The sequence below is a fragment of the Oncorhynchus clarkii genome, chromosome 30 (genome assembly GCF_045791955.1).
Source record: "Oncorhynchus clarkii lewisi isolate Uvic-CL-2024 chromosome 30, UVic_Ocla_1.0, whole genome shotgun sequence".
NCBI lineage: Eukaryota > Metazoa > Chordata > Actinopteri > Salmoniformes > Salmonidae > Oncorhynchus > Oncorhynchus clarkii.
Window position 1 is genome coordinate 40,349,984 of NC_092176.1, and position 21,558 is coordinate 40,371,541.

Genomic DNA, 21,558 nt, shown 5'->3' on the forward strand with positions numbered 1-21,558 from the left:
TAAAATAGATTGGATTTGTGGTATGAAGGGTAGCGCAAGCTAGTGGGGAATAGTGGAGGCTAGGAGAGGCTGGTGGAGGCTAGTGGAGCCTGGGGGATGCTAGTGGAGGCTAGGAGAGACTATGAGAGACTGGGGGAGGCTAGTGGAGGTTGGTGGAGGCTAGTGGAGGCTAGGGGAGGCTAATGGAGGCTAGGGGAGGCTAGTGGAGAGTGGTGGAGGCTAGGGGAGGCTAAGGGAGTCTAGTGGAGGCTAGGAGAGGCTAGTGGAGACTAAGGGAGGCTAGGGGAGGCTAGTGGAGGCTAGAATAGTCTAGTGAAGGCTGGTGGAGACTAGGAGAGGCTAGTGGAGGCTGGGAGAGTTTAGGAGAGGCTAGTGGAGGCTAGGAGAGACTAGGAGAGGCTGGTGGAGGCTAGGAGAGTCTAGTGGAGGCTGGGGGATGCTAGTGGAGGCTAGTGGAGACTAGGAGAGGCTAGGAGAGGCTAGTGGAGGCTGGGAGAGACTAGAAGAGGTTAGAGGAGGCTAGGTGAGGATAGGGGAGGCTAGTGGAGGCAAGGAGAGTCTAGTGAAGGCTGAGGGATGCCAGTGGAGGCTAGGAGAGGCTGGGGGAGTCTAGTGGAGGCTATGAGACACTAGTGGAGGCTGGGGAATGCTAGTGGAGGCTCAGAGAGACTAGGAGAGACTAGTGGAGGCTGGGGGATGTTAGTGGAGACTAGGGGAGGCTGGTGGAGGCTAGGGGAGGCTAGTGGAGGCTATGAGAGACTAGTGGAGGCTGGGGAATGCTAGTGGAGGCTCGGAGAGACTAGGAGAGACTAGTGGAGGCTGGGGGATGTTAGTGGAGACTAGGGGAGGCTGGGAATGCTAGTGGAGACTAGGGGAGGCTAGTGGAGTCTGGGGGATGCTAGTGGAGACTAGGAGAGGCTAGTGGAGGCTAGGAGAGGCTAGGGGAGGCTAGTGGAGGCTAGGAGCATCTAGGGGAGACTAGAAGAGGGAGGGCTGTTTGAAATGGATACTTCTGAACCAAGGTTTTCTTTCACAGCCTTGTTAGCTAGCTCATCTAAGGTTTGTGCCACTATGCAGTGCCTATAAATGTCCAGCTGTTTAGATCTGGCAAGACTAAGTATTAAAAGTTATTTATTCTAAGCTGTTTATTTGATTAGGCTAGACTCCATTCAATGTGTCCACTTAGATTTATCCATCTGATTCTTAGTTGTTTGTTGTGTACATGTGTCACACACACCATATAGTTAGGTGATCATTTTATATTAGGTTTAAAGATCAGCTAAAACATTAAACATAGAAAGTAATGTCCAATTTGCATAGAGAAAGAGAACAATGCTACAGACAGACAGACAGACAGACAGACAGACAGACAGACAGACAGACAGACAGACAGACAGACAGACAGACAGAACCACATTCCTGTAAAGATTAGAGACGATCTCATGGTAAATACTGTTGAAGTAATATGGCTACAGGTTCATCTGCCTCACCTAAAGACCATTCTGGTGGGAAGCTGCTACAGACAGACAGACAGACAGACAGACAGACAGACAGACAGACAGACAGACAGAGAGACAGACAGACAGACAGACAGACAGACAGACAGACAGACAGACAGACAGACAGAACCACATTCCTGTAAAGATTAGAGACGATCTCATGGTAAATACTGTTGAAGTAATATGGCTACAGGTTCATCTGCCTCACCTAAAGACCATTCTGGTGGGAAGCTGCTATAGACCACCAAGTTCTAACAGTCAGTATCTGGATAATATGTGTGAAATGCTTGGTAATGTATGTGATATCAACAGAGAGGTATATTTTCTGGGTGATTTAAATACTGACAGGTTTTCATCAAGCTGCCCACTCAAGAAAAAGCTTCAAACTGTAACCAGTGCCTGAAACCTGCTTCAGGAAGTCAGTCAACCTATCAGGGTAGTTACAAACAGCACAGGAATGAAATCATCAACATGTATTGATCACATCTTTACTAATGCAGATATTTGTTTTAAAGCAGTATCCAAATCCATAGGATGTAGTGATCACAATATAATAGCCATATCTAGGAAAACCACAGTTCCAAAGGCTGGGCCTAATATAGTGTATAAGAGGTCAGGCTGGGCCTAATATAGTGTATAAGAGGTCAGGCTGGGCCCAATATAGTGTATAAGAGGTCAGGCTGGGCCTAATATAGTGTATAAGAGGTCAGGCTGGGCCTAATATAGTGTAAAAGAGGTCAGGCTGGGCCTAATATAGTGTATAAGAGGTCAGGCTGGGCCTAATATAGTGTAAAAGAGGTCAGGCTGGGCCTAATATAGTGTATAAGAGGTCAGGCTGGGCCTAATATAGTGTAAAAGAGGTCAGGCTGGGCCTAATATAGTGAATAAGAGGTCAGGCTGGGCCTAATATAGTGTAAAAGAGGTCAGGCTGGGCCTAATATAGTGTATAAGAGGTCAGGCTGGGCCTAATATAGTGTATAAGAGGTCAGGCTGGGCCTAATATAGTGTATAAGAGGTCATACAATAAGTTTTTTTGTGATTCATATGTTAATGATATAAATAATATGTGTTGGTCTGTGGTGTGTAATGAGGAGCAACCAGACGCTGCACTTGGCACAGTTATGAAATTGCTTAATCCAGTTACTAATAAGCACCATTACGAAACGGAAAGTAAAAACTGTTAAATCCCCGTCAATTGATGATGAATTGAACAACTGTGTGGTCGAGAGAGATGAGGCAAAAGGAATTTCCAATCAGTGTGGCTGCACAACTGATTGACTTTCGTACTGCAAGTTGAGAAATCACGTGACTAAACTGAATAAGAAGAAGAAGAAACTACACTATGAAACAAAGATAAATTAAATAAAGAATGATAGTAAACAGCTTTGGAGCACCTTAAAATACATTTTGGGCAAAAAGGCAAACTCATCTCCATCATTCATTGAATCAGATGGGTCATTCGTCACAAAACCCACTGACACTGGCAATTACTAGAATTCATTTTTCATTATCGAGATTAGCCAATTTAGGCATTTACATGCCAGCAACAAGCGTTGACACAACACATCCAAGTATAACTGATCAAGTTATGAAAGATGAGCAGTGTAATTTTGAATTCTGTAAATTGAGTGTGGAAGAAGGGAAAATTGTTGTTGTTGTCTATCAACAATGACAAGCCACCAGGGTCTGACAACTTGGATGGAAAATTACTGAGGATAATAGCGGATGATATTATCACCCCTATTTGCAAAATCTTCAATCTAAGCCTACTAGAAAGTGTTTGTCCTCAGGCCTGGAGGGAAGCCAAAGTTATTCCCCTACCTAAGAATAGTAAATCCCCCTTAAATAGCTCAAATAGCCGACCAATCAGCCTGTTACCAACCCTTAGTAAACTTCTGGAAAAAAATATGTTTGACCAGACACAATGCTATTTTACAGTAAACAAATTGACAACAGACTTTCAGCACATTTATAGGGAAGGACATTCAACAAGCACAGAACTTACAAAAATGACTGATGATTGGCTGCGAGAAATCGATGAGCAAAAGATTGTGGAGGTGTTTTGTTAGACTTCAGTGCGGATTTTGACATTATTGATCACAGTCTGCTGATGGAAAATTGTATGTGTTATGACTTTACTCCCACTACTCTATAATGGAAGCATCTCCAAAATAATCCAGTTAGAATGAGGAATTCCCCAGGGTAGCTGTCTAGGCCCCTTTACTTTTTTCAATCTTTATTATTGACATGCCACTGACCTTGAATAAAGCTACTACAACATCACTGCAACACACTTAACTTCTTGAGAATACTTGACACGCAGACGTCCCAAGTATGCCCCTGGAAATGCAAATGCGCTACGCTAAATGCTAAATGTACTCGTTACAACTCAATCTTTGATCAAAATTCACAAGCAGGGTATTGAATTAAAGCTACACTCGTTGTGAACCTAGCCAGCAAGTCAGATTTTTAAAATGCTTTTCGGCGAAAGCATCAGAAGCTATTATCTGATAGCATGCACCCCCCAAAATGCCAGCACGACACGTAAACAACAGATTTTGCGGTAGCCGGCGCTACCCAAAACGCAGAAATAAAATATAAAACATTCATTACCTTAGACGAGCTTCTTTCTTGGCACTCCTATATGCCCCATAAACATCACTATTGGGTCTTTTTTTCGTTTAAATCGGTCCATATATACCCAAAATAGCTTTGTATGGAAGTTGTGTAATTCAGAAAAAATCATTGTTTTTAAACGCTGCGTAATTTTTTAAAATTAAAAAAGTCGACGATAAACTTTCACAAAACACTTCGAAATCCTTTTGTAATCCAACTTTAGGTATTAGTAAACGTTTATAATCTATCAAAATGATTACAGGGCGATGTCTCTTCAATAGGTCTTCACTTGCAAAAACAATGCCATCTGATATCTCCCACAACTGCATCCGGGTGAAGACTGGGAAAATGGAGGTCAGATGGATGGATTTTCCAACAATTAATTCAATTGAAAATTAGGACAATGGCGCCATCGTGCGGAATTTGTATGAATTGCAGGCAGATTCCCATTAAATTCTGTTCTCTTTTAACAACTGGTGGAAGTGACTTATGGAAATTATTTTTTGCTTTCAGAGAGCAGTTTTTCTTGCGTTTTTCAATGAAACACACGATCTGTTATAGTCACAGCCGTGATTTAACCAGTTTTATAAACTTCAGAGTGTTTTCTATCCACACATACTAATCATATGCATATACTATATTCCTGGCATGAGTAGCAGGACGCTGAAAAGTTGCGCGATTTTTAACAGAATTTTCAAAAAAGGAGGGGGTAGAAGTAAGAGGTTTTAACAAAGAGCTGCAGTTAGTTTCAGAACGGGTGGCAAAGAATAAGTTAGTCCTAAATATTTATAAAACTAAAAGCATTTCATTTGGGACAAATCATTCACTATACCCTAAACTTCAACTAAATCTTCTAATGAATAATGCGGCAATTGAGCAAGTTGAGGTGACTAAACTGCTTGGAGTAACCCTGGATTATAAAACTGTCATGATCAAAACATATTGATACAACAGCAGCTAAAATGGGGAGAAGTCTGTCCATAATAAAGCGCTGCTCTGCCTTTTAAACAACACTGTCAACAAGGAAGGTCCTACAGGCTCTAGTTTTGTCACACTTGGAATACTGTTCTGTAGTGTGGTCAGGTGCCACAAAGAGGGACCTCTGAAAATTACAATTGTCTCAGAACAGGGCAGCACGGCTGGCCCTTAAATGTACACGGAGAGCTAACATTAATAATATGCATGTACATCTCTCATGGCTAAAAGTGGAGGAAAGATTGACTTAATCACTACTTGTTTTTGTAAAAAGTGTTGACAAGCTGAATGCACCGAGATGTCTGTTTAAACTACTATCACACAGCTCAGACACCCATGCATACCCCACAAGACATGCCACCAGAGGTCTGTTTAAACTACTAGCACACAGCTCAGAAAACCCATTCATACCACACAAGACATGCCACCAGAGGTCTATTCACAGTCCCCAAGTCCAGAACAGACTATGGGAGGTGCACAGTACTACATAGAGCCATGACTACATGGAACTCTATTCCACAGTACTACATAGAGCCATGACTGCATGGAACTCTATTCCACAGTACTACATAGAGCCATGACTACATGGAACTCTATTCCACAGTACTACATAGAGCCATGACTGCATGGAACTCTATTCCACAGTACTACATAGAGCCATGACTACATGGAACTCTATTCCACAGTACTACATAGAGCCATGACTATATGGAACTCTATTCCACAGTACTACATAGAGCCATGACTACATGGAACTCTATTCCACAGTACTACATAGAGCCATGACTACATGGAACTCTATTCCACAGTACTACATAGAGCCATGACTACATGGAACTCTATTCCACAGTACTACATAGAGCCATGACTACATGAAACTCTATTCCACAGTACTACATAGAGCCATGACTACATGGAACTCTATTCCACAGTACTACATAGAGCCATGACTACATGGAACTCTATTCCACAGTACTACATAGAGCCATGACTACATGGAACTCTATTCCACAGTACTACATAGAGACATGACTACATGGAACTCTATTCCACAGTACTACATAGAGCCATGACTACATGGAACTCTATTCCACAGTACTACATACAGCCATGACTACATGGAACTCTATTCCACAGTACTACATAGAGACATGACTACATGGAACTCTATTCCACAGTACTACATAGAGCCATGAATACATGGAACTCTATTCCACAGTACTACATAGAGCCATGACTACATGGAACTCTATTCCACAGTACTACATAGAGCCATGACTACATGGAACTCTATTCCACAGTACTACATAGAGCCATGACTACATGGAACTCTATTCCACAGTACTACATAGAGCCATGACTACATGGAACTCTATTCCACAGTACTACATAGAGCCATGACTACATGGAACTCTATTCCACAGTACTACATAGAGCCATGATTACATGGAACTCTATTCCACAGTACTACATAGAGCCATGACTCCATGGAACTCTATTCCACAGTACTACATAGAGCCATGAATACATGGAACTCTATTCCACAGTACTACATAGAGACATGACTACATGGAACTCTATTCCACAGTACTACATAGAGCCATGACTACATGGAACTCTATTCCACAGTACTACATAGAGCCATGATTACATGGAACTCTATTCCACAGTACTACATAGAGCCATGATTACATGGAACTCTATTCCACAGTACTACATAGAGCCATGACTACATGGAACTCTATTCCACAGTACTACATATAGCCATGACTACATGGAACTCTATTCCACAGTACTACATAGAGCCATGACTATATGGAACTCTATTCCACAGTACTACATAGAGCCATGACTATATGGAACTCTATTCCACAGTACTACATAGAGACATGACTACATGGAACTCTATTCCACAGTACTACATAGAGCCATGACTACATGGAACTCTATTCCACAGTACTACATATAGCCATGACTACATGGAACTCTATTCCACAGTACTACATAGAGCCATGACTACATGGAACTCTATTCCACAGTACTACATATAGCCATGACTACATGGAACTCTATTCCACAGTACTACATAGAGCCATGACTATATGGAACTCTATTCCACAGTACTACATAGAGCCATGACTACATGGAACTCTATTCCACAGTACTACATAGAGACATGACTACATGGAACTCTATTCCACATCAGGTAACTGATGAAAACAGTAGAATCCGATTTTAAAAAACATTTAAAAAAATATTTTAAATTGTATATAACCCCAGGAAGAGGAGCTGCTGCCTTGGCAGGAACTAATGGGGATCCATAATAAACCCCGGGAAGAGTAGCTGCTTCCTTGGCAGGAACTAATGGAGATCCATAATAAACCCCAGGAAGAGTAGCTGCTGGCTTGACAGGAACTAATGGGGATCCATAATAAACCCCAGGAAGAGTAGCTGCTTCCTTGGCAGGAACTAATGGAGATCCATAATAAACCCCAGGAAGAGTAGCTGCTGCCATGGCAGGAACTAATGGGGATCCATAATAAACCCCAGGAAGAGTAGCTGCTGGCTTGACAGGAACTAATGGGGATCCATAATAAACCCCAGGAAGAGTAGCTGCTTCCTTGGCAGGAACTAATGGAGATCCATAATAAACCCCAGGAAGAGTAGCTGCTGCCATGGCAGGAACTAATGGGGATCCATAATAAACCCCAGGAAGAGTAGCTGCTTCCTTGGCAGGAACTAATGGGGATCCATAATAAACCCCAGGAAGAGTAGCTGCTTCCTTGGCAGGAACTAATGGGGATCCATAATAAACCCCAGGAAGAGTAGCTGCTTCCTTGGCAGGAACTAATGGGGATCCATAATAAACCCCAGGAAGAGTAGCTGCTTCCTTGGCAGGAACTAATGGAGATCCATAATAAACCCCAGGAAGAGTAGCTGCTTCCTTGGCAGGAACTAATGGAGATCCATAATAAACCCCAGGAAGAGTAGCTGCTGCCATGGCAGGAACTAATGGGGATCCATAATAAACCCCAGGAAGAGTAGCTGCTGGCTTGACAGGAACTAATGGGGATCCATAATAAACCCCAGGAAGAGTAGCTGCTTCCTTGGCAGGAACTAATGGAGATCCATAATAAACCCCAGGAAGAGTAGCTGCTGCCATGGCAGGAACTAATGGGGATCCATAATAAACCCCAGGAAGAGTAGCTGCTTCCTTGGCAGGAACTAATGGGGATCCATAATAAACCCCAGGAAGAGTAGCTGCTTCCTTGGCAGGAACTAATGGGGATCCATAATAAACCCCAGGAAGAGTAGCTGCTTCCTTGGCAGGAACTAATGGGGATCCATAATAAACCCCAGGAAGAGTAGCTGCTTCCTTGGCAGGAACTAATGGAGATCCATAATAAACCCCAGGAAGAGTAGCTGCTGCCATGGCAGGAACTAATGGGGATCCATAATAAACCCCAGGAAGAGTAGCTGCTGCCTTGGCAGGAACTAATGGGAATCCATAATAAACCCCAGGAAGAGTAGCTGCTTCCTTGGCAGGAACTAATGGGAATCCATAATAAACCCCGGGAAGAGGAGCTGCTGCCTTGACAGGAACTAATGGGGATCCATAATAAACACCAGGAAGAGTAGCTGCTTCCTTGGCAGGAACTAATGGGAATCCATAATAAACCCCAGGAAGAGTAGCTGCTTCCTTGGCAGGAACTAATGGGAATCCATAATAAACCCCAGGAAGAGGAGCTGCTTCCTTGGCAGGAACTAATGGGAATCCATAATAAACCCCAGGAAGAGGAGCTGCTTCCTTGGCAGGAACTAATGGGGATCCTTAATAAACCCCAGGAAGAGTAGCTGCTTCCTTGGCAGGAACTAATGGGGATCCTTAATAAATACACATACAGGCACATAGAGACGCAGATAAAGAGATGGTAGGTAATTATCCAAAAGCCACTAGTAAGGTTATGGGGAGAGGGAGGCATGGGGAGAGGGAGGCATGGGGAGAGGAGGCATGGGGAGAGGAGGCATGGGGAGAGGGAGGCATGGGGAGAGGGAGGCATGGGGAGAGGGAGGCATGGGGAGAGGAGGCATGGGGAGAGGAGGCATGGGGAGATGAGTTATGGGGAGATGAGGCATGGGGAGAGGGAGGCATGGGGAGAGAGAGACACGGGGAGAGGGAGACATGGGGAGAGAGAGACATAGGGAGAGGGAGGCATGGGGAGAGGGAGGCATGGGGAGAGGGAGGCATGGGGAGAGGAGGCATGGGGAGAGAGAGACATGGGGAGAGGGAGACACGGGGAGAGGGAGACGTGGGGAGAGAGAGAAATAGGGAGAGGGAGGCATGTGGAGAGGGAGACATGGGGGAGAGGGAGCATGCAGAGAGGAGACATGGGGAGAGGGAGACACAGGGAGAGGGAGACATGGGGAGAGGGAGGCATGGGGGAGAGGAGGCATGGGGGAGAGGGAGGCATGGGGAGAGGAGGCATGGGGAGAGGGAGGCATGGGGAGAGAGAGACATAGGGAGAGGGAGACACGGGGAGAGGGAGACATGGGGAGAGAGAGACATAGGGAGAGGGAGGCATGGGGAGAGGGAGACAAAGGGGGAGAGGGAGGCATGGGGAGAGGGAGGCATGGGGAGAGGGAGGCATGGGGAGAAGAGGCATGGGGAGAGGGAGAAATAGGGAGAGGGAAGCATGGGGAGGAGACATGGGAGAGGAGGCATGGGGAGAGAGAGACATGGGGAGAGGAGGCATGGGGAGAGGAGGCATGGGGAGAGGGAGGCATGGGGAGAGGAGGCATGGGGAGAGGAGGCATGGGGAGAGAGAGACATAGGGAGAGGGAGGCATGGGGAGAGTAGGCATGGGGAGAGGGATGCATGGGGAGAGGAGGCATGGGGAGAGGGAGACATGGGGAGAGGGAGACACGGGGAGAGGGAGACATGGGGAGAGAGAGAAATAGGGAGAGGGAGGCATGGGGAGAGGGAGACATGGGGGAGAGGGAGGCATGGGGAGAGGGAGACATGGGGAGAGGGAGACATGGGGAGAGAGAGAAATAGGGAGAGGGAAGCATGGGGAGAAGGAGACATGGGAGAGGAGGCATGGGGAGAGGGAGACATGGGGAGAGGAGGCATGGGGAGAGGAGGCATGGGGAGAGGGAGGCATGGGGAGAGGAGGCATGGGGAGAGGAGGCATGGGGAGAGAGAGACATAGGGAGAGGGAGGCATGGAGAGAGGAGGCATGGGGTGAGGGATGCATGGGGAGAGGAGGCATGGGGAGAGGGAGACATGGGGAGAGGGAGACACGGGGAGAGGGAGACATGGGGAGAGAGAGAAATAGGGAGAGGGAGGCATGGGGAGAGGGAGACATGGGGAGAGGGAGGCATGCAGAGAGCTGCACAAAATGGAACCTGGGTCTACCACAGTGCCATTTGATTGATTGGTATCCATAATTTGGATCTATTCACCTGGAGAGTTATTTGTTGATGTGTTTTGAGGACTGTGTTATGTCCATCTGACTCTGTGAGCTAGATAAAAGTGTTAATTCATCTGTCTACACTACAGCGTTTGAGGGATCTGAGAATGGACATCTGATGATGCGTACTTGGTTGTAGTTCACATTATTTCCGCGTGATGTCACTGTTGAGCTATATTTTGACGTTTCAGCGTATAGTTCAGTGTTTCTCATTGTGCGTCATTCTCCTGGCAACTGTTAGCGATAGATAGGCCTACATATCTGCACAATGCAAATTAATGCATCCAAATAATTACATTGAAATATTTTATGAATTTAAATAAAAGGTAAAACCTAGGCTACATTTATTGGCTTTTGTGGCCTTAAATTGTTTGTTTTTGTGTGTTTTAAAAAAAACATTTGTTCATGATCGTAGTGTAAATAGAATGAATAGCGTGCATGTGTTCTAGCTATCCACTTACGATAAAGGGAACTTCATTTCACTGTAAATCAATAGTCACCCCTAAAACACCAGGATTTGTGACTTCACATAGAATAATAGATTTGATTCTAATGCAACGGATTTATTATATCCACATAATGAGATGTAGCCAGTAGGCCTTTTATAGGCTTACGGAAAGGGGAGGGTATATAGGTCTAGTGGGGTACGAAGAAAAACCTACCGCATGTAAGTGGTTTATTTATCAAATGTAAATAATTTTATTAATCCGAAATATTTGCAGGGTTGCTGATATTCTTTGGATTTAACAATACGTATGTCATTGGTAGGCATATTGGACGGTGAATGCAACCGTAATGTTCATGGGAATTGTATTTTATTTCATAGAAAGAGTACAGCTTCTAATGCCCGTGCGAGTAATCTCTGCACGGCATTTCTTCTTCGTTATGTGAAGGAGTTTGAGAGGGAAAGAGCCTTTTAGAATGCCCTGCCAAGCTATTTGCTTTCATTATGTGGTAGTGGCGTTGGAGACCAACTAATCACCTGTCTTGGAAAAAGATTGAACACCTTATTTAACTTGATAGTGATGCGTTGTAGTATTTGCAAGCTATTACACGAAATAGGATAATTCTGTAAGCCTAACGGTATGTGAGAATATGTAGAGTTGCAGCGCACTCACACTCATTTTCGGCTTATTAAAACAGATATCACACCAGCATATACAAGTAAACAGGAAAACTATTTTATTTTGTATTAGTATTACGTATTATAATTATTATTATTAATAACAATAAGTAGTGATATTACGAGGCCAATATTTAGTCTCGCTTGGTCAGAGAAATTCGACAATGCTGGCGCGTCCTCTCTAATCCTCCTCTTGATAACAGAATACAGAATAGAAAGAGAAAACAGAAACCACTACACTACATACACGATTGTGTATTTCTTGACAAAGCACCAGGCCTTTACCCGTGAAAACATGGTTATTTCTGATTTTAATCGACAACAAAAAACTTTTGTTTTATACTACAAGATTTGTTTTAGGAGCTAGCACATCGTGTTAACGGCCCCATGTCTGTCGTGTTAACCTTTATTGCAAACAGTGAGCGATTGTTTGAGATGTTTTTTTTGTTTGTTTTTGTTTTACATTTTGGCATCGAATTTGGCCAGTTGTCCCCAAAACAATCATAATTGCACACTTATCGGTTAAGTGGTTATGCCTGTGTCACACTGAAGTTTAAACCCTTATAATCAAATATAATATTGATTAATATTCTATACAATACCTGAAACTCAACTGCCGCAATTCCCCTGCACATTGACTTCGTACCGGTACTCCTGGTACGTAGCCTCGTTATTGTTATTTTATCGTGTTAGTATTTCCTTTTTTTTGTGTCCTAAAGCTTCTTACTTTTTAACTCTGCGTTGTTGGGACAGGGGCTCGTCAGTCAGCATTTCAATGTAAAGTCTACACCTGTTGTATTCGGCGCGTATTACAAATAAAATGTGATTTATTTGAAGTTGTTATTTTGTAAAAACACAAGGTTCCACACACATAGATGAAAATAAAGCTATTTTATTGTCAAAGCATTCAACATGATTCAGATAAACTATCAAGTAGTACATTTCACTGATTTCAGCATGAAGGACAAAACCCTGAAACTATTCCCCACTGACACAAAATATCACACTTTGTATTTCAAACCAAAAAAACAAACAAACATGTATTTACATTGTACCTGTATAATCTTCATCTTATTTATATCGACTATTATTATACTCTGCACTCTGAAATATAGTCAGTGTGTCTGACGTCACATCCCCATTTGTGTCAATAATATTTAACCTTTAAAGTGAACATGGAAAAAAAAAGTTATTGAATACTAAACCATGTAATGTAACTATTTTGTATTATCATTTTCTATATATGTATTTATATAATATAAAATACAACTTACTGTACATTTAAATTACACATATTCTTATCTTCCCTTATTTCCCAAATTGTAAGTGCTTCATAAGATAAATAGAGTCCTTTCTCAAAGTCAAAAAATGCATTTGCATACACTCAAATAAAGAAACATGACATTTTGAAAAAGAAACAAAAAACAGACTGAAGGAAAATAACAACTGTCTGTGTTGAAAGTGGAAACAAGTGCTCTGTTTAAGTGGTGTATATCCAGCCAGTCAGTCAGCCAGTCAGTCAGTCAGCCAGTCAGCCAGTCAGCTAGTCAGCTAGCCAGTCAGTCAGCCAGTCAGCCAGTCAGCCAGTCAGTCAGCCAGCCAGTCAGCTAGCCAGTCAGTCAGACAGTCAGCCAGTCAGCCAGTCAGTCAGCCAGCCAGTCAGCTAGCCAGTCAGCCAGCCAGTCAGCCAGTCAGTCAGCCAGTCAGTCAGCCAGTCAGCTAGCCAGCCAGTCAGCCAATCAGTCAGTCAGTCTGCTAGCCAGTCAGCTAGCCAGCCAGTCAATCAGTCAGTCAGTTAGTAATTCCATGTCTGTTTACCAGATGGTAAAAAAGTTCCTCCCCATGGTCAGTGATGTGATAACCTTTTCCCACTATATTGCTGACCCAAACCGTACTGTGCTGAATTGGCTCGGGTGTATTATCTTCCAATTGTCCTTTATGCTCTGTCCCAGTAACTTCATGGATGACCGAGCCATACTGTGCTGGCTCGGCTACAGTATTTTCTTTACACAGTGTCCTTTGTGGAAAAGGTTTCCTCCATCTGATGCAAGTCCGTAACCCAGCTCAGCTTGGCTCAGCTCAGCTTGGCTCAGTTCAGCTTGGCTCAGTTCAGCTTGGCTCAGTTCAGCTTGGCTCAGTTCAGCTTGGCCTAGCAGTGTGAAAACGGTTTGCTATTGATCTAAAGGTCAGTTGTGGGAGGTCATGTGACGCGAGAGGTGGTGCCTCTCCCTGAACGACTCGTTACAGATTGGACACTTGAGTTTCTCCTCACGCCTCCTCTTAACCATCGGCTCCATGGCCAACTCCTTCTTGTGGTGCGACCTCATGTGATACACCAGGTCAGAGGTCATCCTGAAGGAGGCGTTGCACTTGGCGCACCAGTTCTGGGCGGGCAGACACAGAGAGGTGAAGGAGGGGGGGAGTAAGGTTAATGCTGAGGGCATCTGCAGCTGGATGGGGCCCTGGCTCTTAGGCCAGAAGGCTGTGGCAGCAGCCGCTGCGTAGAGGAACGGGCTCTGCTTGGACATGGCGCCCGGCACGGGGCAGTTGGTGCTCAGCTCGGCGCCGTGGAGTTTGGCGGCCAGGTGGTCTGCCTGGTAGAGTCTAGAGGAGGAGATGGTGTCGCCCACTGGCGGGTGGCAGTCCAGCAGTTTAGGCGTGGTCATGACCAGAGGAGAGATCTGGGAGAAGGAGGAGGTAGCGTGGCGGGAGGGTTGGCTGAATGCGCTCTTCCTCTCCCCACTGTTCCCCCCACCATGCTGGGCTACGGAGGTGAAGGCGCTCCCTAGCGGAGAGGCCTCCATGCGGGTCTGTGGCTGGACAGGCTGAGTCTCCGACAGAACCTGCCTGATGTTGAGATGCTTCTCCTGGGGAGGGTTGTTGACGGGGCCGGGCCGACCTCCGTCCTTGTTTTCGGCGTTGGAGCTCTGTAGGTTTTTGGTGCTGCTGTTACCGTGCGTCTTTAGGCTCTGTGGAGACTTCTTGACCTCGGTGAAGGCGCTGCGTTTACCCTCACCACCTGACTCAGTGGATCCCGACCCTGGTGGGGAGAACGTAGGCCCTCGTCTGTTCTCCTCCAAGCCGTAGGCTCCCCGGTAGTTCTGTGCCGAGCTAGCCAGCTCCTCCTTAGACTTGAGGGACTGAGACAGACTCAGAGAGGCCCTGCTACCATCCCTGTCCCTCTCTCTATCCCTGTCCTCTACCTCTGAGAACTTCCTCTTCCCAGAGCTCTCGCTACGTATCTCAGCCTCGCGGTCGCTGGGTGGGCTAGTCCGGCTGTTCTCTAGGTCCCTGGCTAGGTTATGGAAGTCTGTGGAGGGTTTGGCGTTGTCCCCCTCCGAGCGACCCAGTTTAGGGCTTGCCCTGGTGGGTGTGGTAGTTGTAAGGTTGGGGTTAGGGCGCTCGGTGCTTGGCTCCTTACTGGGGACCTCCTCGTCCACATCGCCCGCCGCCATGCTCTGTAGTCTCTTGGTGCAGCGAAACCTCAGGTGGGCGAGGAAAGGGAACTCAAATTGAAAGCGTTGGTTGCAGTCAGGACACGAATAGGGAGCCGACCCTGAAAACAGAGGGAAATAATGTCAGTCATTCAGAAAGAAGCTCTGTAGTAAGATATCTCCCTGAAAAACACCACTGTAATGTTTTGTTATAGGACTATAAGCTACTAATTATTATCAATTATAAATTATAAATAGGCCTAGAGAAGATTAATTAAATGTATTTTTTTAAACAAATTAATTTACCCTAAAGGAAATGATACGGTGGGTGTAAATGCCAGGATGTGTTACAATATGACCTAATTAAACAATAACAGCGGGGTTATTACGCTCTTGAACTTGAGCTTCAAATCAACAGTATTCCTCAACTTTTGTTTAATGATGCCGCAAAAGTGCAACGCAAACGCCTATATAAAAAATAATAAGCCGAGTACCAGGTCATGCTACAATTGCAACTCACCCTTGGCCTTGACCGGCGCTTTACCGGCGCTGAGCAGCAGCAGCAGCTCAATCAGGTCTTTCCCGTACCAGACCAACAGCTCCTCGTCCTTCTCGATCCTCCGGAGAGACCGGTAGAACAGCTGACCGTTCTTCACGTAGGCCTCGAGGTTCTGCTCCTCCCGGTCCCGCGCCGACTGCACGAGCCGCAGCCACATCAAGCCCTCAGACGTGCTGTTAGCTGCTGAGGTGTCCACCTGCGCGGTCAAACGGTGACAGAGAGCGAGGCAAATCGGTTAGTTGGTCCGAAACGAGAAGTCCGTGCGCCAGTATTCATTCAAACCGTTACGCATAGGCTGTCCAATTTTTTTTTTTTTAAATAGGCAATTTTTCATGTGTTTTGGCTGTGCAACTATCAATATGCATTATACCTACATGCGATCTTGTAAAATAAGACCTCCAATAGGTTCTAATCTAATGGCTACCCAGACTATTTGCATTGACCCCCCCCCCCCCCCCCCTATTCTACGCTGCTACTACTCTCTGTTAATATCTATGCATCGTCACTTCAATAACTCTGCCTACATGTACATATTACCTCAATTACCTCGACATCGGTGCCCCCCGCACATTGACTTTGTACCGGTACCCCCTGTATATAGCCTCCACATTGACTCTGTATCGGTACCCCCTGTATATAGCCTCCACATTGACTCTGTATCGGTACCCCCTGTATATAGCCCCGCTATTGTTATTTTACAGATACTCTTGAATTATTTGTTATTCTTATCTCTTACTTTTCTTTTGGGGGGGGGGGGTATTTTCATAAAACTGCATTGTTGGTTAATTAAGGGCTTGTAAGTAAGCATTTCACTGTAAGGTCTACACACCTGTTGTATTCGGGGCATGTGACTAATAAAGTTTGATTTGATTTTAATACATAGAGTATACCGTGTCACACCGACGTCATGAGAAATAGAAACGTGAAACTATACTGTGCTATCTTGTTGGTGAAATGGGATCAATAATGATAGAATCAACCACGGCAGACAATTTAATTCAGTCTGAAGAAGGAGACTGTAATAACATCGTAAAGAAATAATATTATCATTATTATCATTCTAGAAAAATCACAATATTATTATTTCCTTACCCTGAATATGTAAGGCGCCGTTCGTTTATCCGTTGATTTGAGCGCTACGAAGGCTATGCTGTCATACAACGACGTGTGGCTCAAAACACAAGGCCCGAAAATGGCATTTTCCGGAATGTCACATGTGGTGTAGACACTGGTGAATATATCCGTTAGACACTGCTGCACGGCTTTAGCGTCGCCGTCCCAAACCAACTTCTGTGAGCTGGATTCCTCCATCGTTGACTATTGGTTGCGAACAGAACAGACAAAGAGAAAGAATTAATAAAGATACAATATACTAATGTCTAGAGATGATGATGAGGTCAAATAAACTGGCACTTCGTGAGAGGGTTGGCTAAATGCATGTAGTCAGCTGTCAAGGCCGAGCTGGACTAGGAAAGGGAATTTTTGTGGGGCCGGTCGTTTTAATTAATTGAAGTCTATTGTAGGATGAGAATGGCCTATCAATTTCAAAGAGCATGGTTGGTTGCCTATTTTCCGCGGATATTCCCAGATGCTGATGAAATAGCTGTTAATTAGGAGAAAATTAATGCATGGTCCTAAACGGAATAGGAACAATGGTGTAACATTTTTTTAATTTTTTTATAATTACGATAAACATATACAATCAGAACATTAATACAATAATGTTAATACAATGAATGCAGTATTACAAGCATTTCACTACACCCGCAAAAACATCTGCTAATCACGTGTTATATGTGAGCAATACAAATTTGATTTGATTTGATAATAATACAAAAAAAATCCAATATCAATGTAATGATAATAATGACATTGATACTAATATATTATCGCTGTCTCTAAATGATTATTGTTTATGGGCCTAACATGAATTCTATTTGGTAGAGATGTATTACTTCAATTAGGCGTATTATTATTATTATAACTACTATTATTACAAAGGCTTTACTACACTGGATGTGCAAACGGAACTGTGCATTCATCTCAAACCCTCATTTCTAAGTGTGTAACCTAATTATTTAAATTTAGCCTCTGGTAGAGGAAGAAAAAAAATAGCAATAAGAAACGGTAAGGTCCGTATAAAATCGAAAGAGCAATATCGAATGGATTTGGAAGTGGACTGTCAAAGTCACCGGTTTCATGTCAGACAACCTTTCACTCCATCCTACACGCGCTCACAACGTATGTCCCCTCATTACCATAATCCACCACGTTCCCTCTCGAGACTGTAATTAAGGCAGCACGCAGAGTGTATTTACGGGTGACCAGTTTCTCTGGCCTCACTGAATTATGCAGCTGTGATCTACCTTTGCTTTGCCACTTGTTAAATTCAATCATGCGCATAGGCCGGTGTAAACACATCCCGTAGACACTTGCATGCAGGCAACAACAAAAAAAATAGCCGTGTGTCTAGATGAATGTCTGGTAAATAATAATAACGATAACGATTCAACTTTTGTATTATCAAATTCATTATATTTGTGCATGTTAATTTTAATGTCATGTTACCTTAATTTTATGCACATATGCAAATGTTTTTATAATTGTTTTCTTCTAAATCGTGCTACCTTGCCTTTAACACAAACCATGCGTCCAGATCTCAAGAGCTTATTAACTAAAACCTACTTAATAATATTTGGCATGTAATAATGATCATTTGTCATGTAAATATATAACGACAAAAATGTTGTAAAATATTGAAACGTGTTGATACGTTGAACATGCCTAAATGTTCCCATATCATGAGATGTTACTTCTTGTCCGCTGTTTGATGATGAATCCTTAGTTTTCCATTCATTTTCTCACAGTGTCTGAGCCTAAAAGCAACAAAAAAAAATGAACAGCTGTCTGCAATGCATATCAAACAAAATGATCCTCTTTCAGATGCCGCTTTATAGTGAAACATTATCATTCAAGAAACGTACCGGCCCTCGAACCAAAGTAACTTTTCTCTTCAGCTGCGTCGGTTGAGAGAAAATGCTTTGGAGCTATAGCCTACGATCCTGTTCTCCTATTTAGCCGATTCTATATCAAAAACATTTGAACAAAATGCTACCCTTCAACTAAAGACCACCGCTTGCAGAAAAAAGCAATTTTTTCGCTCCATCTCCTATATAACCCAGTCTTTTGTGACTTTAAAGGTCGCTCTCTCACCAAGGGAAAGCCACACAAAAGGTCTAATGAATATGCATCTGAGCTAAATGAGAGAGAATAGCACCCGGAATGTATGCGCATCCATAAAATGGATGAGGCCAACCCATTCAACCTTCTGCCTCCTATTTCAGAGCGTGTTTTACTCCTATATCCGGGTGCCTTGTCAGTCTAAAAAAACTGCCCTAAATCAACGCAAGAGCTGAATTGCCGATTGTCTGCTTGCCCCCAACATCTGCGGAGCTCTGTCTCCAACACTACACCGTGCTCCATTCATGGGATGCTGACTTGGCTACTGCTTTGTGGCGGTGCCTGCCCGTCTTTCTGTCGCTGCAAAACAAACCCTCTATAAAGCGCGTACAAACACAGACTCTGAGCCACATACCTTTTTTTGTTGACAATAAATAATAATCCACCAAAGTGATGCTTGAATCAATACGCCGCCTTGGAGAGCAGGTTTCGATGCGTCCTCCGCGTCAGTACATGTCCCTGTGTGGTCGTTTGAAAGTGACAGTGGTGCCGCTGATATCGCCCTTTGCTGAGAGGCAGAGAGAGAGAGAGAGAGAGAGAGAGAGAGAGAGAGATGCGTGCAGAAGGCGCGCGATGCACTGGCTGACTGGCACACACACACACACTTTTTGTTTTCAGCACATAATCTACCCAATGAGGCGTGTCACTCACCGTCTCCTCCCTTTAACTCTTTACTGGCCGACTGTCATTGGCTGAGATTTATAGGCCGTATAGGCTACAGCTACAGCCTCGTGCCATAACCTCCCAGAGCGCCTTTTTTTGTTGTTGTTATTATACCGTTGTTTCAGTTTGCGCGAGCACAACATAAAGCCATTCATATAAGATTTATTAAGGATTTTTAAACCGATTGACTCTCAAAGTAGGGTTGTGTTTTTTTCTACTAAATTGTCCATAAACAATGGATTGTAGCTACACTTAAGCCCTATTATTCATGTTGAGGTTTTATTAAGGCTTGCTTACTATAATTATTTATTATTTTAAAAATGTTTATTGGCCTATTATTTTTTATTATTATAATTATTATAATTGCTTCAATAGCTTATTGAAGTTCAATTAAAGTCAGCAATATGAACGCCCCATGAATGAAAATAGATATCAAATCATTCCGTCACCTTACCATTACTAGCATCTGAAGTTTCCACGGCCACGTACGGCGCTTTGCCCTGCAGGGAGGCGGCTGCATAGTGGACACCTGCCTGGCTAGCGCCCAGCGTCCGGAGGAAAAGCCGGGCATTGTCGTTATGGAGACGGTGGGGACACGGTCGAGCCGTTCCACCGCTGGGCCAACCGACTGATGATCAGCTGTGTTAGAGAAAGCGGTTTAAGGTCAGGCTATAGTGAGTAGCCTTGGCGTACTATGTGATTTACTATCTCTTATTGTCATGTCCTATGACTAGCTCATTTGCATTCTCTGGCCCGAAAGTTTTTTATTTTTATTTTTAAAACAGCTAATCTTAACATAGGAAAGATCAGCAACCTGAACAACTCTGGTGGTCTGAACGAAGATGTCACATTTAGTAATTTAATGACATCGTAATATGTGACAAAGCACATATAGTGTCAGGTAACCAAAGCAATGACGTTTCATGATTTTAGATCACTGCCTTCAGCGCTAGGCTAAATACTTCCGCCATAGATCCCAAAGTTTCAGAAGTTGTCCGAATTAATTGACCAGAAAAAATTCACTTAAGAGCATCCATCCTTCCATCCATCCTTTCATCTTTCCATCCATCCAACCTTCCGTGCATTTAAGTCTTTAGGTAGTTACTACGCACATGAGCTCATGTCACAAAGTCTACATTTTCAAGCTTTATCTTTATAGAACAAAGGTTGTAAGGAAATCATATTGCGCATTCATATCCATAGCAGGCGCACATCTGTATTCTAATGTCTAATACTATTCTATTACGTTGTGTTCTAATTTATTATTCTATTCTATTCTGTTCTATTCTATTCTGTTCTATTCTGTTTTGTTCTGTTCTATTCTGTTTAGTTCTATTCTGTTCTATTCTGTTTTGTTGTGTTCTGTTCTGTTTTGTTCTATTTGTTCTGTTCTATCTGTTTTGTTCTTTTCTGTTCTGTTCTGTTCTATTCTATTTTATTCTGTTCTGTTCTCTTCTGTTCTGTTCTATTCTATTCTATTCTATTCTGTTCTGTTTAGTTCTATTCTGTTCTATTCTGTTTGGTTCTATTCTGTTCTGTTTTTTTTCTTCTATCTGTTCTGTTCTATCTGTTCTGTTCTATTCTGTTCTCTTCTCTTCTATTCTGGTCTATTCTATTCTGTTCTATTCTATTCTGTTTAGTTCTATTCTGTTCTATTCTGTTTTGTTCTATTCTGTTCTGTTTTGTTCTATCTTTTCTGTTCTGTTCTATTCTATTCTGTTCTATTCTATTCTGTTCTATTCTGTTTAGTTATATTCTATTCTATTCGATTCTGTTTTCTTCTGTTATATTCTGTTCTATTCTGTTCTGTTATATTCTATTCTGTTGTATTCTGTTGTATTCTGTTTTGTTCTATTCTGTTCTGTTTGTTCTATTCTGTTTAGTTCTATTTTGTTCTATTCTGTTCTGTTTTCTTCTGTTGTTTTCTATTCTATTCTATTGTTGCATTTCTGTATTTTGAGAGCATGTGGTTTCAATC

General features: G+C 43.4%; 1 protein-coding gene across 2 annotated transcripts; it reads right to left on the minus strand.

The window, feature by feature from the left end:
- Nucleotides 1–13,331: 13,331 nt before the first annotated feature.
- On the minus strand, nucleotides 13,332–20,117 carry LOC139389755 (PR domain zinc finger protein 8-like). Of its 2 annotated transcripts, XM_071136687.1 has the most exons (5): nucleotides 20,035–20,117; nucleotides 19,273–19,425; nucleotides 16,770–16,994; nucleotides 15,639–15,873; nucleotides 13,332–15,240 (listed from the first exon to the last, which is right to left on the minus strand). In XM_071136687.1, exons 1-5 carry the CDS (start codon nucleotides 20,098–20,100, stop codon nucleotides 13,871–13,873), a joined length of 2,049 nt encoding a protein of 682 aa, XP_070992788.1. In that variant the 5' UTR covers nucleotides 20,101–20,117; the 3' UTR covers nucleotides 13,332–13,870. The 2 variants fall into 2 exon arrangements, with proteins under 2 accessions (XP_070992788.1, XP_070992789.1); XM_071136688.1 differs by lacking the exon at nucleotides 20,035–20,117 and having other exon boundaries at nucleotides 19,273–19,465.
- Between the last annotated feature and the right edge of the window lie 1,441 nt (nucleotides 20,118–21,558).